This window comes from Ammospiza nelsoni, chromosome 24, assembly GCF_027579445.1.
Source record: "Ammospiza nelsoni isolate bAmmNel1 chromosome 24, bAmmNel1.pri, whole genome shotgun sequence".
In the NCBI taxonomy this organism is placed as follows: Eukaryota; Metazoa; Chordata; class Aves; order Passeriformes; family Passerellidae; genus Ammospiza; species Ammospiza nelsoni.
Genome location: NC_080656.1, coordinates 5,315,141 through 5,331,933, shown reverse-complemented (window position 1 = coordinate 5,331,933; position 16,793 = coordinate 5,315,141). Strand labels below are relative to the sequence as shown.

General features: G+C 50.3%; 1 protein-coding gene across 1 annotated transcript in view; it reads left to right on the top strand.

The window, feature by feature from the left end:
• Positions 1–16,793, top strand: part of SORL1 (sortilin related receptor 1) — a 47,911-nt gene that overhangs the window by 13,106 nt on the left and 18,012 nt on the right. The window contains exons 16-32 of the mRNA XM_059488246.1: positions 2,003–2,175; positions 2,349–2,480; positions 2,605–2,696; positions 3,727–3,973; positions 4,554–4,692; positions 5,719–5,892; positions 6,038–6,151; positions 6,438–6,560; positions 6,972–7,091; positions 9,581–9,706; positions 10,717–10,824; positions 11,360–11,491; positions 12,074–12,205; positions 13,207–13,341; positions 13,596–13,751; positions 14,610–14,759; positions 15,740–15,868. Of these exons, the coding sequence (XP_059344229.1) occupies positions 2,003–2,175; positions 2,349–2,480; positions 2,605–2,696; positions 3,727–3,973; positions 4,554–4,692; positions 5,719–5,892; positions 6,038–6,151; positions 6,438–6,560; positions 6,972–7,091; positions 9,581–9,706; positions 10,717–10,824; positions 11,360–11,491; positions 12,074–12,205; positions 13,207–13,341; positions 13,596–13,751; positions 14,610–14,759; positions 15,740–15,868 (2,382 nt within the window). The remainder of the gene's footprint in view (positions 1–2,002; positions 2,176–2,348; positions 2,481–2,604; positions 2,697–3,726; positions 3,974–4,553; positions 4,693–5,718; positions 5,893–6,037; positions 6,152–6,437; positions 6,561–6,971; positions 7,092–9,580; positions 9,707–10,716; positions 10,825–11,359; positions 11,492–12,073; positions 12,206–13,206; positions 13,342–13,595; positions 13,752–14,609; positions 14,760–15,739; positions 15,869–16,793) is intronic.

Genomic DNA, 16,793 nt, shown 5'->3' with positions numbered 1-16,793 from the left:
CAATCAGAAAGACAGGAATTATTTCAAAGACATCCCCATTCTTGGGAAGGTGTGACTGTGTTCACAGGGGTCTGAGGATGAGGGAACAGAAGAGGATGTGACTCCATGTTTCAGAAGGTTTGATTTATTATTTTATGATATATATGGTATTAAAACTATACTAAAAGAATAGAAGGAAAGTTTTCATCAGAAGGCTGGCTAAGAATAGAAAAAGAAGGAATGATAACAAAGGTTTGTGGCTCAGACTCTCTGTCTGAGCCAGCTGACTGTGATTGGCCATTAATTAGAAACAACCACATGAGACCAATCACAGATGCACCTGTTGCATTCCACAGCAGAAGATAACCTTTGTTTACATTTGTTCCTGAGGCCTCCCAGCTTCTCAAGGGGAAAAATCCTAAGGAAAGGAATTTTCAGAAAATATCATGGCTACAGGAAGGTCCCACTCTGAGACAGCCACCATGTGCAGCCACTTTGGGGCCAAACCAGGGCAGACCTTCATCCCTCACACCTCTGCCTGCCAGAATTCACCCTCCCCATGCTTATTTTCTCCTCTGGAGCATACAAGGCACTTTAGCAATCCCGTGCCCCTATGCTGCCAGAGTTATTTGCATTCTGCTCATTAGAGCTTTAATTTAATCTGCCGTCACGAGCTGCGTGATCAGCATTGCTGCTTGCTGCAGCTCCAGGGCCTCAGGCAGGGCAGGGGCTCCTGGAAGGGCTGGGAGCTGAGCAGAGCAGCCAGACCCACCAGTAGCAGGCTCCCCTGCACCGCCCTAAAATTTTCCAGCGTGCAAAAAGATATTCCAGGTGTGGAACAGCACGGGGAAGCATCCCCTGAGCTGGGACTCCTGCCAGCTCTGCACTCAGCTTTACTCCTGACATGTTATTCACCCCTCTGAGCCCTCTTGAGCTATTTGGAGAGCTGTGTTGGGCATGCTGAGAAGGGCCCTGCTGATTGCAAAGTAAACCTGCTGTCCCCACGGACTGGCCTTTGAAGTGCTGTGTTCCCAGAGATGGGCTGGGGATCCGTGCTGGCTCGCTCCATGGTAACACTTTCATGTACAGGATCTGTTTCATATCTCCCTATAATCTCATTAGGCATGCACAGCCAGAGTTACTTACTGACATTAGCTCTACTCATTAATAGCATTATTGGACTGGACTGGTGCTGGGATAAAGCCCAGGAGAATTTGTCCTGGACCAGGATCCCATTACCTGGGTTGGGCTCCACTGGGAAACAGAACCCGCTCTGGGATATTTCCTGGGGCCAGTGTCCCCAAGGACTTGCAGAGTTGCATCACTCCTGTTCTTTTTGATGTTGAGGATTTTTAAGGAAGAGGAGATCTGTGACTGTGTTCACAGGGGCTGAGGGTGAGGGAAGAGATGAGGATCTGACTCCATGTGTCAGAAGGCTTGATTTATTTTTTTATGATATATATTATATTAAAACTATAGTAAAAGAATAGAAGAAAGGGTTTCATCAGAAGGCTGGCTAAGAATAGAATAAGAAAGAATCAATAACAAAAGTTTGTGTCTCAGACAGAGAGTCTGAGCCAGCTCACTTTGATTGGCCATTAATTAGAAACAACCACATGAGACCAATCACGAATGCACCTGTTGCATTCCACAGCAGCAGATAATCAATGTTTACATTTTGTTCTTGAGGCTTCTCAGCTTCTCAAGAGGAAAAATCCTAAGGAAAGGATTTTTCATAACAGATGTCTGTGACAGAGATCAGTATTTTGTTTCTCATTGGCAGCCCGAAAGGGGTCAGGGCAGGTTCTGTGCCTCCTCCTCCTCCTGGACCAGACAATGCCCACAGTGTGTGCCCAGCCCCATGTGAGGCTATTACCACATTCCCATTAACCTAATCCCACTGAGACAAAAGCTCTTTGCCTCCCCGAGGTGCTAAACCAGGGGTGAAAACCACCTGCTATTTTCTTTCCTTTGCCCCTCGAGCAGCCAAGAGCGGCCACTAAACAAGGCGTTGTTGTTGCAGAGGAGAACGAGTTCATCCTCTACGCCACCCGATACTCCATCCACCGATACGATCTGGCCTCGGGCGTCAGCGAGGAGCTGCCCCTGGCCGGGCTCAGGGGGGCTGTGGCCCTGGATTTTGACTACGAGCACAACTGCCTCTACTGGGCTGATGTCACTCTGGACATCATCCAGGTGAGCTGGGAGCAGGGAGGCATCACCCCCTTGCCGCCCGGGTGTTGCATCCACACCCTGAAATGCAAATGTTTGTCCTGGTGCTCCTCCCTTCCAAGCTGTCTGTCCCCGACCTTCAGGCTTCAGGCAATTCCTCGTCTTTTGTTCTGATTATTTTTCATTTTTTTCCCCAGCGTCTCTGTCTCAACGGCAGCTCTGGGCAGGAAATAATCATAAGCACCGGGTTGGAAACAGTGGAAGCTTTGGCTTTTGAGCCTCTCAGCCAGCTGCTCTACTGGGTCAACGCTGGGATTCCCAAAATCGAGGTACAGCTCTGCCCACCTGTGGCAGTGCATATTTTATTATTAAGGAGCAGTAATTGCCTGCCACAGATTCTGTGTCATTTCAAGTAGCAAACACACCTTGTCCTGGCTTTGGTTTTGGGTCTAGGTTGCCAATCCAGATGGAGACCTGAGACTGACTGTCCTCAACTCCTCGATACTGGAGCGGCCCAGAGCCCTGGCTCTGGTTCCTCGAGATGGGTAAGAAAGAAAAAATCACAAGTATTTCCCTGTTATTCCCAAGGAAAACTGCTGCTCCCTCACCACCTCCTCCTCAGGGAGCACAGCTTGGTGAGGTGAAAATGGGGGCAGGCACAGCACAGTCCTGCCCTGTGGAGCCCACTGTCACCACTGCATCCCGAACTAAGGCACCAGCTCCCTCAGAGTGCAGATCACCAACTGTTAATTCCTTCCTGCCCATACATATCCATTGGTAAATAACTTTTCCTGCCCGTAAAACTGGTCTGGTCAGTGGGGGAAGCTGCAGTGATGCGTGAGGAACTGAGCAGTGCTCGAAATCAAGAGCCCAATCCGAGTTACATCTTTTTGGGGTTTGGCCTCGGCTGTGAGTGTAAGCTCTGACAAACCAGAGCAGTTCACGGCAAGGTAACCTGCAGCTGCACTCCCACCACAGAGCCTGCAGCTCAAAAGCCTCTGTGCTGCTCGTAAATCTGCTGCTGGTGGTGCTCATTAGAATTGCAGAGCTCCCTGTTCAAAGGCATGTCGGGCAAGAGGAGCATTCCGGAATGTGGAGCATTCCACCCTCTGCCTCTGCTAACCCCCATCCTTTTGATGAGCTGCTGTCACCGTGTTCGCAGGGGGCTCAGGTGGAGGGAGCAGATAAGGATCTGACTCCACGTTTCAGAAGGCTTGATTTATTATTTTATGATATATATTGCATTGAAACTATACTGAAAGAATAGAAGAAAGTATTTCCTCAGAAGGCTGGCTAAGAATAGAATAAAAAGGAATGATAACAAAGGTTTCTGGTTCGGTTCTCTGTCCAAACCAGCTGGGCTGTGATTGGCCATTAATTAGAAACAATCAACATGGGCCAATCAAAGATCCGCCTGTTGCACTCCACAGCAGCAGATAACCATTGTTTACATTTTGTTCCTGAGGCTTCTCAGCTTCTCAGGAGGAAAAATCCTAAAGAAAGGATTTTCCATAAAAGATATCTGTGACAAGCTGCTCTGTGTGGATTCAGACTAACCTCTCTGCCTGCTGCCAGGTTGATGTTCTGGACGGACTGGGGGGACTCCAGGGCTGGCATCTACAGGAGTGACATGGACGGGTCCCTGGCCGGCTGCATCGTCTCGGAGGGCGTGCGCTGGCCCAACGGCATCTCCGTGGATGACCACTGGATCTACTGGACTGAGGCCTACATGGACAGGATCGAGAGGGTGGATTTCAATGGCATGCAGAGATCTGTGATCCTGGACAGCCTCCCTCACCCCTACGCCATTGCTGTATTTAAGGTTTGTTTCCCCCGTTGTTAGTTTTTCCATAGCATGCAGGCTCTGAGGCTGGTGCTGGAGGAGCACGGGGCACACTGAATTTTGGAGGATAGGGATGTGGGTTGGAGCCCACTTTGTCTCTGTGTCTGCTTCCCTGAAACATTCCCACAAATCCCTGAATTTGAAGGAAAGGGATGTGATTTGGAGCAGGCATGACACTTTGTCTCTCTGCTTCCCTGAAACATTCCCACAAATCCCTGAATTTGAAGGATAGGGATGTGGTTTGGAGCCCACTTTGTCTCTGTGTCTGCTTCCCTGAAACTTTCCCACAGATCCCTGAAACCAGCAGGGAAGTGCAGCCCAATCCAGGACCAGCATTCCCAAGCAGCTGCGCTGCAACATTTGCCACTCAGCAGATCACTCTGTCACTCTCATTCCTGCTCAGATCCCACGTCAGGCCTTCCTCTTCCTCTCCCCCTTGGGTTGGGGACACTTTTCACTCTCTCTTTTGCGGTGTTTAGGGTGATGAGTGCAGGTGGCAGTGATGAGCACGGCCCTGCAGGTGCCTCTGCTCACACTGAGAGCCAGGCCTGTGTTTCAGAATGAGATCTACTGGAATGACTGGTCACAGCTGAGTATTTTCAGAGCATCCAAAACCAGCGGCTCCAGGATGGAGATCTTGGTCGGCCGACTGAATGGGATCATGGATATGAAGATCTTTTACAGAGGAAAGACAACAGGTAATGATGCAGATGATCCTCCATGGGATTCAGGAATGTTTTCTTTCCCCATTTCCACTGGGCCATCCTGGCTTGCATTTCCTGACCACCCATTCCTGCAGGGCTTGAGGCTTTCAGGAATGAGTTTCATCAGGGCTATATTCTGCTTTTGGCTGCCAGGAGAGAGAGTTCCTAGGGCATTTGGCTGTGGTGGCACCTCATGGTTTGTGTCAGATCCTGGCTTTTCCATCTAAGTGTTGTATAGACCAAAAAACCACAGGATTTCAGGGCTGCACTAACTCTGCCCTCCTTTAATGTCTGTCTGCATTGTGCCAAGGCAGTGCTGACCCCCGTGGGCTGTTCATACCCATTTCCACATGGGTACCAGACCGCTGAAGGGCTCCAGACTGGAGGGGCACTCTGGGGGTGTATCTGACATCCTTTGGTAGACCTCCAAAGCCACTGGGATGAGCTGTGTCCCTTAAAGGCCCTCAGACTCCCTGGAGATGGCTCTGGACATTCCTAGGGGTGACCTCAGCACTCAGCCCTGCAGAGATGGCTCCTGAGGTAGTCTGAACCCTAAGCAGGTGGCACTGGGGTACCAGTGCCTGTGTTCTGGGGTGCCAGTGACACTGGGACTCCTGTGTCTGTGTCCTGGGCTGGCAGGTGACACTGGGGTTCTCATGCCTCTGTCCTGGGATAGAAGGTGACACTGGGGCTCCCGTGTCTCTATTCTGGGGTGGCAGGTGACACTGGGATTCCAATGCCTCTATCCTGTGGTGGCAGGTGACACGGGGACTCCCGTGCCTGTGTCCTGGGCTGGCAGGTGACACTCGGGCTCCTGTCCCTCTGTGCTAGTCTGGCAGGTGACACTGGGATTCCAATACTTTTATTCTGGGGTGGCAGTGACACTGGGGCTCCTGTGCCTCTCTCTTGGGGTGGCAGGTGACACTGGGATTCCCATGCCTCTGTTTTGGGGTGGCAGGTGACACTGGGGCTCCTGTGCCTCTGCCCTGACTCTGTCCCCTTCCTCCTGCCCTGCTCCAGGGCAGAACGCCTGCATCACCAAGCCCTGCAGCCTGCTCTGCCTGCCCAGGTCCAACAACGGCCGCAGCTGCAAGTGCCCCGAGGGGGTGGCCAGCACGGTGCTGCCCAGTGGGGAGCTCAGGTGTGACTGTCCCCATGGCTACAGCATGAAGAACAATACCTGCATCAAGCAAGGTAAGGCCCTGCATCAAGGGAGGTGAGGTCCTGCCTGGCTGAGGTGGCTCCTGCCATCACCAGAGGTTGGTGTGACCTGTCCTCTGGCCCGTTTCTGGAGGCACAGCCTCATGCCAGCTTGTTTCTGCTGTCCCTCCTGCCCCAGAGAACACGTGCCTGCCCAACCAGTACAGGTGCTCCAACGGGAACTGCATCAACAGCATCTGGCAGTGTGACAATGACAATGACTGCGGGGACATGAGCGATGAGAAGAACTGCCGTGAGTGTCCTGCCCTGGTGGCATTGGCCAGGCTCAGGTGTCTGCTCTGGCGGCACCTCAGCGCCTGGGAGGGGACATCATGAGTTTCAGTCCTGGTCCCCAGACAGAAAACTGACCCCTGTGCGCTCTGCTTTGCATGGAGCGCCTAAAAATGGCATTAAAACACAAGAGCAGGAATTCAGGTTGGGCGGGCGGGATTCTGTCCCTGTCTCTCCTACCCTCAGGCAGCAGAAACCGTTTTCTTACCACCACCTTCTCCTCCTCCTCTTCCTCCTGTCTCCATCAGCAACCACCGTGTGCGACACCGAGACCCAGTTCCGCTGCCAGGGCTCGGGGACCTGCATCCCCCTGTCCTACAAATGTGACCTGGAGGACGACTGTGGGGACAACAGCGACGAAAGCCACTGTGGTGAGTGTCCCTCCTGCCCTGGGCACGGGTGGGCAGCTGCTCTCTGTTGCTCTCTGTGCTGCTCAGAGCTGCTCCTGCTCTGGATGCTGCTCAGGGATGATGGAGGGGAGGATCCCACTGTTTGCCCTTTCTCCTTCTCATTTACACCTCATTTACAAATTTACTCATTTGCTCAGGGCTGGGAAATGGGGGACAGGACCAGCATTTCCAGGGTGTTTGGGAATTAGGGCATGTCAGAATCCAGCACCATCATGTACCGGGAAGTGAGGGACAGGACAAGAGAGCAAGGCCGTCTGCTGGTCCTTCCCCTCGCTGTGTTCCAGCTGGGAGATTTCTGTGCCGTCATTATCCACCTTTCCTCTCTGCTCCTTGGGCATTCCCGTGCCCTGAAGCCCAATATTTTGTTTGCAGAAGCTCACCAGTGCAGGAATGATGAGTTCAGCTGCAGCTCAGGGATGTGCATCCGTCTGTCCTGGATGTGTGATGGGGATAACGACTGCAGGGACTGGTCTGACGAAGCAAACTGCACTGGTGAGTGCTCAGCTGTTGCTCAAAAACCTCCTGCTGCTCCTACTTTTTGTTTCCAGCCTGGGAGGCATCAGCCAGTGCCTTGTGCCTCAGTTTCTGTGCTTGTTAGAGCACCTTAGGGTGATGTGACGCTCCAAATCCAAGGATTTCCTTCCCCCAGGTTCACTGGGAATTTGCTGGCAGCTTAGATGCTCACACAGTAACCCAGCTTTGCTTTTTACCTGCAAAATTGCACCCACAGGCAAAGCTCTGTAGGATGGGAAGTGGTTTTGTGGCTGTTGAGCAGCCAAAGGGCTCTCCTGCAAGAAGAGCTCATGTTGCAGGGAGGCAGAATGAGGCTGGTGGGCACTGGCAGCATTTCACAGCTTTCACTCTGTTTCCTTGCCATTAATCAGGGGCAGAAAACAGGCACGCTTCTCCGCAGTTAGTTGATGTGAAGAAGAGGCAGGTTTAGTTTGGCAAGTTTAGTTTGGCAGTTTTAGTCCTCCTCTGGCAGCCTCATTGCTCCACGGGCTCAAAAACCTGAAGAGGGGGTCCCACATAGAAAACCCACTCTTGGTTTAACTTACAGCTCGTTGTAAAGCAGCCTGGCTGGCAGAAATAACCTTGCTCCTACTCTGTGCCTCCTGTGCAGCTCCTGTGAGCCTCGCTGTGTGCTTGGAGTGGAAAGTCACAACACTCCACCCTCCTCACCACCACAGTGCTGCTGATGTTCCTCAGCAGCCTCCCGAGGTTCACACACCCACACAGAGCCCTTTTCTCATCAGATAAAACAACAGATAGCACTGCACTGGCCTTTTCCACTAGAAACAATCAAGCAAAATTATCAGCCAAACCAAAAACCTCAGTGCTTGCATGGGAAGAAACTTCTCAGAGCAGGCAGAGCACCAGTCTGTCAGTGAAAGACACAAAGTTGTATTTATCAAGCCATACATGTGATATTGAGGGTAAAAGACACAAGGTTGTATTTATCAAGCCATACATGGGATATTTCATGATAAAAGAGTGAAAGTTCTATTTATCAAGCCATCCATGGGATATTTAAGGTAAAAGACACAAGGTTGTATTTATCAAGCCATACATGGGATATTTAAGATAAAAGACACAAAGTTGTATTTATCAAGCCATACATGGGATATTTAAGATAAAAGACACAAAGTTGTATTTATCAAGCCATACATGGGGTATTTCAAGCCATACGTGGGATATTTAATAATAAAAGACACAAAGTTGTATTTATCAAGCCATCCATGGGATATTTAAGATAAAAGCAGTGCTTTCCATGGCATGGGGAGCCTGCAGGGACCAGGATCTGGGAATGCTGGCAGCAGTCTGGAGCCTTTGGGACAGAGAGTGGCACCAGCTGTGCTGTCCTTGGGCTCTGGCAGGAGGATTTCAGGATTTAAGAGATCTCTTTCAGGTCTTTGAGCTCCTCTTTGCTCACCCCTTGTGGCATTTGCTGTGCCTGGAGCACCCTGGGCTGATCCTGGTCATTAGTATTCCATGAGTGTGGCTTTGTAAGGAGGTTTAATTTATATTGGTATCACTTATCTCTCGCATGAGTTTCTCCAGAGAGAATTACTACAGGAGAGGAACCTACTTCAAAAAGCGTGTCAGGTTTGTAAAGCCCCGAGTTGGAATTATCTAAGAGGATCACAATTATTTGAGGAACATTCCGTCTGACTTCACCGGGCTGCAATTATTGCTCTTATCTGAAATAATTACATTTCATGCTGAATACCTAATAGAATATTACTGCCAGCAGATTGTACTATTTGGAAATATCTGCGAGTGCATGTCACTCTCTAACCTGAAACTCAGGATCATGCCATTTAATTAAGTTGAACACTGATTTTCTCAATAACTCTGAGTGCTCTCCTGCTTGAGAAGCAGGATTTGTCTCTGAAGTGACAACACAAACCAGGCTGCAACCCAGATACCCCACAGGCAGATATTTTTCCTGACAGGAGCCTAAGGAAAACCCCCAGGGAGAATCGTATTTCTTGTTTGCTTTGGCAACATAGAAGAGCCTTGTTTGCCTTAATTAAAAGCTCTCTCTGACTGTTCTGCCCTGCACGGGGGACTCTGCAGCCCTGCCAAGCCCTGCTTGATCTCGGTGACATTTCTCACCGTCTCTGGCACGGTGCCACCACTGTCACCTCTGCCCACGCACCCCAAGGGCTGAGATCAAAGGGACAGAGGCTGCTGGCTTTGGGGAGAGCTTTGGGACATCTCTGCCCTGTAAAAGCCATCCCTGAGCACAGCAGGCTTGTGAGCAAGAGTGGCACAGAGAGGGGAAGACCATGCGAAAGTGGGAATTCTGAGGGAGTTCTCCTGCCTGGGCTCCACGGGGTGGCTGCTTGTGCTGGGAGCCTGGTGGGACATGCTGGGGCAGGGGAAGGAGCAGGGTTGGGACCGTGTGGGCTGACGCTCTCAGCTCCGCGGGGACGCGGTGACAGCCACGCTCAGGTGTCGCCCTGCTCCGGTTCCAGCAGTTTATCACACCTGTGAGGCCTCCAGCTTCCAGTGCCACAACGGGCACTGCATCCCGCAGCGCTGGGCGTGCGACGGCGACGCCGACTGCCAGGACGGCTCCGACGAGGACCCTGCCACCTGTGGTAACCTGGCCTGTGTGTGTGGGGGGGGCTCTGCACGGATGGGAGGGATTTCTGCACTCCCACTGAGATAAAACAGCGGCAAATTCAGGGGGAGAGCACCACACCCCTCCAAAAGCAGTCACAGTGCAGAGAAAACCTATTGTAAATCAAAGGGCAGAGAATGATGAGGAGGACTCTATGGGTATCAGAAGGCTAATTAATTACTTTATCATACTATACATACCAAGGGATGTGTATAGTATGATGAAATAATTAACATTTTATTTATATAATTTGTATAATATCATAATTATTTATATAATTTATCTAAAATACTTTATTTATATAATAGTGTAATTCTTTTATTTATATATTATTTTATTTAGATAACTTATCTAAATTATTTTTATTTACTTAATACAATAATTCTCTTATTTATATTTTTATTTATATAGCTTATCTAAATTATTTTTATTTATGCAATATCAATTCTCTTATATAATTCATATAAACTAGTCTATTTACATAATATCATAATTATTTTGTTTATAAAATTTATTTATATAATTTATACAAATCATTTAATGTATATAATATAATTAATTTTTATTGCATTTTGTTTATGTAATTTATATTCTTTTATATAATATTATAATTCTTCTATTCCTATAATATTTTTATTTAGATAATTTATATAGATTATTTTATTTATAGAATATCATCATTCTTTTATTTATATAATTTCTATAAATGAATACTATCACACACACTTCTTGGCCCTGATAGGCCAAAGGAGCAAAACATCCTCACTTTGGGTAAGCAATCTCCATACTGCATTCTACTTTAGCACAACACAGGCACAGCAAGCAAGATAAGAATTGTATTTCCCTTCTTCTCTGCTTGTCTCACAACTTCTTTCTGTTCAGAAGGCATCTGAATACCACAGACACCCTGGCTTTTTTTTCGCTAATTAAAACAACCATAACAAAACCCAAAAAAACGCACAACGTCCACCCAATTCTGCCTTTCAGAGAAGAAGTGCAACGGCTTCCAGTGCCCCAATGGCACCTGCATCCCCACCAGCAAACACTGTGATGGCATCAGCGACTGCTCCGACGCCTCGGACGAGCAGCACTGTGGTGGGTACCAGGCTCAGGGAAAACCCAGGTTTTGCTTTCAAAAAATAATTTTTGAAAAGGTTTCAAAAAGCCAGGGGTTTGTCTTATTTTATCCAGAAAATCTAAAATATGTAGTTTAAGCATATTAGGTACTGTCTGAACCAGCTTTCTGCTGGTAAAAAAGCAAAGCTGCATTTATTTTTCTGCTCTGCCCAAGCCAGGAATGGCAGTAAAGGCACTTTACTGCACTGGGAGTAAAGCCCTGGGAGATAATGGGCAGTCATGGGCCCACTGTGAAATCAGCAGGTCAGCAAAAGGCACAGCCTGGGGGACACTGCCAGGGAGGCACCAAACCCCTCCTGGTGCCTGTGCCCACCCTGAGGGCTGATCTGGTGAGGATCAGGGACACAGCTCAGACCATTTGTGTCGGGAACTCTCTGTAAATCCCCAAAACCCTCCCTGAGCTGCGCTCAGACCCGCACAGCCCCTGGTGGGTGACACTGCAAGGACAGCAGAGGTGCCAGCCCCGTCGCCCTGTCCTGCCCCGTCCCCGCAGAGCCCCTGTGCACCCGCTACATGGATTTTGTGTGCAAGAACCGGCAGCAGTGCCTGTTCCACTCCATGGTGTGCGACGGCGTCGTCCAGTGCCGCGACGGCTCCGACGAGGACGCCGCCTACGCTGGCTGCTGTGAGTGTCACCAGTGTCACACTTCTGCCAAGGGAGGGTGGGCACAGCATGGGAACAGAGCCCTGGGGAGAGCCAGGGTACCAGGGATGCCAGCTATGGGTGCTGTGAGTGTCACCAATGTCACAAATGCCCAGGGGAGGGTGGGCACAGCATGGAAACAGAGCTGTGGGTGGGCTACCAGGGATGCTAGCTATGCTGGGTGCTGTGAGTGTCACAAATGCTCAGGGGAGGGTGGGCACAGCATGGGAACAGAGCCCTGGGGAGAGCCAGGGTACCAGGAATGCCAGCTATGGGTGCTGTGTCACCAATGTCACAAATGCTCAGGGGAGGGTGGGCACAGCATGGAAACAGAGCTGTGGGTGGGCTACCAGGGATGCTAGCTATGCTGGGTGCTGTGAGTGTCACAAATGCTCAGGGGAGGGTGGGCACAGCGTGGAAACAGAGCCCTGGGGAGAGCCAGGGTACCAGGGATGCCAGCTCTCCTAAGAGATGGCTCTAGAGCTGCTTAGAAATCCAGGCTTGCTCCTTCCTGCTCAAGCTTTCCTGAAGCCCCTGATCTTTACACCCAACCTCTCCCTGCAGCCCAGGATCCCGAGTTCCACCGGACCTGTGACCAGTTCAGCTTCCAGTGCCAGAACGGGGTGTGCATCAGCCTGGTGTGGAAGTGTGACGGGATGGATGACTGTGGTGACTACTCTGACGAGGCAAACTGTGGTGAGCAGCACCCCCAGAGCCTTCTGCCACTGCAGCTCCAGCTTCCTTTGGATTCCAGGAGCATGGAGCAGTGTCTTCCTCATGTTCTCACTCGTGTGTGTGTGAGTGTAGCGCATCACAGCCTGTCCTACCTGCAGATCGGTGTAGTTTCCCTCCTGCTGCAGGCAGGTGAAGTGAAGCCTGCAGAAAACCTGGCACATCTTGTGCTTGACTGACTCCTCTGTGACCATATTTACTGCGCAGCCTGCCAGCCCTGAGCAGACAGGCAGTTTGCAGCCAAACCCAATATTTACCACTGTTCCCTGGGTGGCTGTAGGAGCTGTACCCAGCCAGGCGAGGCAGCTGCAGCCTCATTTCAGAGCTGCAGGGTTTGCTCCTCCATTTCTGCCATGCTCTGGTGGATCCTGCTCTGGTTCTGAGATCAGGATGGTGTCTTGTGACCGTGTTCACAAGGGTCTGAGGATGCGGGAAGAGATGAGAGTGTTGACTCCATGTTCAGAAGGCTTGATTTATTATTTTATTATATATATTGCATTAAAACGATACTAAAAGAATAGAAGAAAAAGTTTCACCAGAAGGCTAGTTAAGCTAAGAATAGAAAGGAATGAATAACAAAGGTCTGTGGCTCGGACAGAGAGTCTGAGCCAACTGGGATGTGATTGGCCATTAATTAGAAACAACCACATGAGACCAATCCCAGATGCACCTGTTGCATTCCACAGAAGCAGATAATCATTGTTTACATTTTGTTTCTGAGGCCTCTCAGCTTCTCAGGAGGAAAAAATCCTAAGGAAAGGACTTTTTACAGAAGTTGTCTGTGACAGTGTCTGGCCACAAAGAACACAGACAAAACAGTGATAGTGACAGAGTGAGGGCTGGGAGTAATGGGAGTGCTGGGGATGATGAGGAAGGAACGTGCTTGTGCTGCTCAGGTGATGCTCCCACCTCTGAGCTGTGCTGAGGTGCCCCTGTGGCTCACAGGACTCTCCTCTCCTCACCAGAGAACCCGACAGAAGCCCCGAACTGCTCCCGGTATTACCAGTTCCAGTGTGGGAATGGGCACTGCATCCCCAACCGCTGGAAGTGCGACCAGGAGAACGACTGCGGGGACTGGTCTGATGAGAGGGACTGCGAGGGTAAGGACACACTGACACGGACATGACAGGGACTAGGACCTGCTGAAGGATCACTCTGCCTCCCCACAGCCCCCAAAATGCCCCCTGAGGGCACTTCCATGCCCCTTTTACTCTGTATTCTTGGATATCCTGAACACCGAAACCATGCAGGTGAAAACACTGGGTTTGTGATGCCTCACCTCCTTCCCCCTCAGCCAGCAGGGAGCTTACACAGGAGCAGGAGCTCAGCTCAGCTGTCCCTGGTGTATTTTTAGGCTCTCCAGTTCATCCCATTACCACGCTGATCCCCCCGACGTGCCTGCCCAACCATTTCCGCTGCAACAGCGGCGCCTGCATCATGAACGGCTGGGTGTGTGACGGCTACAAGGACTGCTCCGATGGCTCTGATGAAGAGGCCTGTCCCACCCCAAGTAAGCCCTCCTCTCCCTCACCCCTTCCCTTCTCCCAGATCACATCAGTTTCGTCATGTTGAGATATTTGAGGTCAATTAAGGCGTCGTTGATAATTTTCAGGATTTGGTGGTTTTTATGAAGATTGAGGGCCATTGGTTGTTTCTGTATGTGGATATGAGGATGATGAGGATGGATAGGGCGAGTGATCCTAGGTAGGCTTTGATTAGGCTGGAATGGAGGGTTTATTTGTGGTGTGAAATGTCCCCTGGCTCTGGGGTCACCCTCCAGCAGTGCCACCAGCTGAGACAGTGCTCCAGAGCAGCACATTCCTGTGGTGGTGGTCACAGGGGTCCCAGGAAGAGATGAGGATTTAACTCCATGTTTCTGAAGGCTAATTTATTATTTTGTGATATATATTATATTAAAACTATACTAAAAGAATAGAAGAAAGAATTTCATCAGAGAATGGAATGATAACAAAATCTTGTGACTGACCAGACAGTCCAAGACAGCTGACTGTGATTGGCCATTAATTAGAAACAACCCCATGAGACCAATCCCAGATGCACCTGTTGCATTCCACAGCAGCAGATAACCATTGTTTACATTTTGTTCCTGAGGCCTCCCAGCTTCTCAGGAGGAAAAAATCCTAAGGAAAGGATTTTTCAGAAAATATCATGGCTACACATTCCCTGCAGAGCCGAGGCTTTTCCAGCCCTCTGCAGTCAGCAGAGAGGATGGCCAAGGCGTCATCCCCATCCACCTGCTGATGGAAGGAGGTTGCCATCTAGTGGAGTCGGGGCTTGGGGACAGCGCTGCTCGCTCCTGGTGGCGGTGCCAGCCCTGGAGCTCTCCTGTCTCTGTCTCTGTGTGCAGGACCCAACGCGACAGCCACGTCCCCCGCGCTGCCGGGGCGCTGCAGCCGCTTCGAGTTCGAGTGCCAGCAGCTGCACAAGTGCATCCCCAACTGGAAGCGGTGTGATGGAGTCAGGGACTGCCAGGACGGCACCGACGAGAGGAGCTGCCGTGAGTGCGGGCAGGGACCGGGGCACGCCTGCAGCTTTCTCCTGGAGAGATCCCTGTGTGTCCTGGAGGGCTCAAACCCCTGCCAGGGGGCTCAGAGACCCTGGCACAGAGCCCCAGACCCCTGTGCCTTTCATTGAGCCCTTGGAAAAAAACAATTACCAACCTTATATGAAGAATTACAAGCCATGACAGTTTAAGTAGAATAATAGTGAATTTATCACAGGGTGAAAAAATAGATTTTTGGGGTTTTTACAATGGGGGTTCGGGGGTAATATGGAGGGATCTGGGTATGTCCAGCCTTTCTTCTTCTTCTTGGCCTCCATCTTCTGCTGTGGTGGTGGCACTTTTGGATTGGTTTAGAGTAGAAGCTCACTGTCTAACATAGGTGATAGGTATTGGGAAGTTATGGTAAATATTGTACAGGTAGTTTTTGGGTATAAAAAGATAACACTGCCTCTGAGGTAGGCAGAGTGCCTCTGACTGTCCTGCTGAGCAGACCTCAGCTGGAAAGGAGAAAAAATCTTATAGATAAGAAACAATAAACAACCTTGAGAATGAGAGCTAAAGAACTCTGACTCTTTTGAATGCTGAGCTGAGAAAAGAGACTTTCTAAAATATCTCAGAGTCTGACCAGCTAGAGAACCCGAGACTAGTGAGGACAGGGAAGCCTCTAAGGAAAAAAATCCTCTACAGAAAACAGAAATCCTTTACAGAAAAAAAAAAAAAAATTAAAAAAAAAAAAAAAGGATAAAAAGTCCAAGGGGTGCTATTCCCATTAGTCCAGTTGTTGTTTTTCATGGGATGAGCTCCAGGTTCCTCTGAAGGTGCAGCCAGCAGGAGACACCCCAGAGTGTGCCACACTCCAGAGTGTGCCACACCGGCCTGAGCTCCATCCCTGACATGCAGCCACCTGCAAACATTCCAGTGCTGCCGAGGGAACTTCCCTGCCTCCAGTCCTGACCTGTTGTGCCTCTTTTCAGCCACTCCAAGCAGCCTGTCCTGCCCCAATGGCTTCAGGTGTGAGGATGGGGAGGCCTGCATCCTGCTGCCGGAGCGCTGTGATGGGTACCTGGACTGCTCAGACAGCAGCGATGAGAGGAACTGCACAGGTGAGCAGCATCCCCTGTCCCATGCCTCACTCCCTGCTCCCTGTCAGCACACAGATGTGCTCTCCTGGATGTGTGGTATTTCCCTCACAACGTCCTTCATTTATCTGCCTCTGTTGTCCAAGCATTTATCACCAGCCGGGACAAACTTCCCAGCAGCTTCTGCACTGACAATTTGTCTTCCAGCAGCCTCAGAGACAGGAAAAAAAATAAAATCATTTTAGGATGGATAGGAGCAAAACTGGCAATTTTACACAGCCCACGGGTGAAATGAGTCTCCTGCTCTGCCCTGCTTTGCAAGGTGACCCTGGGGATGTGGCACATGCCCTGCTGCCATCCCTTGGTGTTCCTGTGGTAGCAGAGGGACAGAGCCCACCCTGATAGCAGGGATTGATCACTGCCTCCAGCCAGCCATGAGCTTCAGCAGCTCCCCCACAGAACTGCTGGGGGGGCTGGCCATCAATCAGGTTTAGTTCTTTAATTAAATATTGATTGGGAGAGGCTGGCAGGGTCAGGGGAGGGGGAAGGAGCTGCTGAGGTGCACAACTCAGCTGCTACACCAAGGGAAAACCAAACCATTCCTTTTCCCTTGGAAAAATTGCCTTGCCATGCTGTCCATGGCCCCATGTGCTTGCTGGATTTAATTCCAGCTATTTGGGGAAAGCAAAACAGCAGCAATTTGCCCCTGCTCTGCTTGGTTTCTGTTCAGCACCAAAGCTGAGCATCCCAGCAGAGCCAAACCACAACAGTGGGATTTGGGCTCCAGAGACAGAGGGATTTGGGCACACAAAGAGAGAGCAGGGAGTGACCTGGTGGGAGCAGGACATGGATTTGGGACATTTCAGATCAGCACCTCCCTCCTGGGCTGGGTTCCACGGTGATTTTATCCCCCAAATGCCTCTGAGAAGGTCAGGCAGTGATTCAGCCA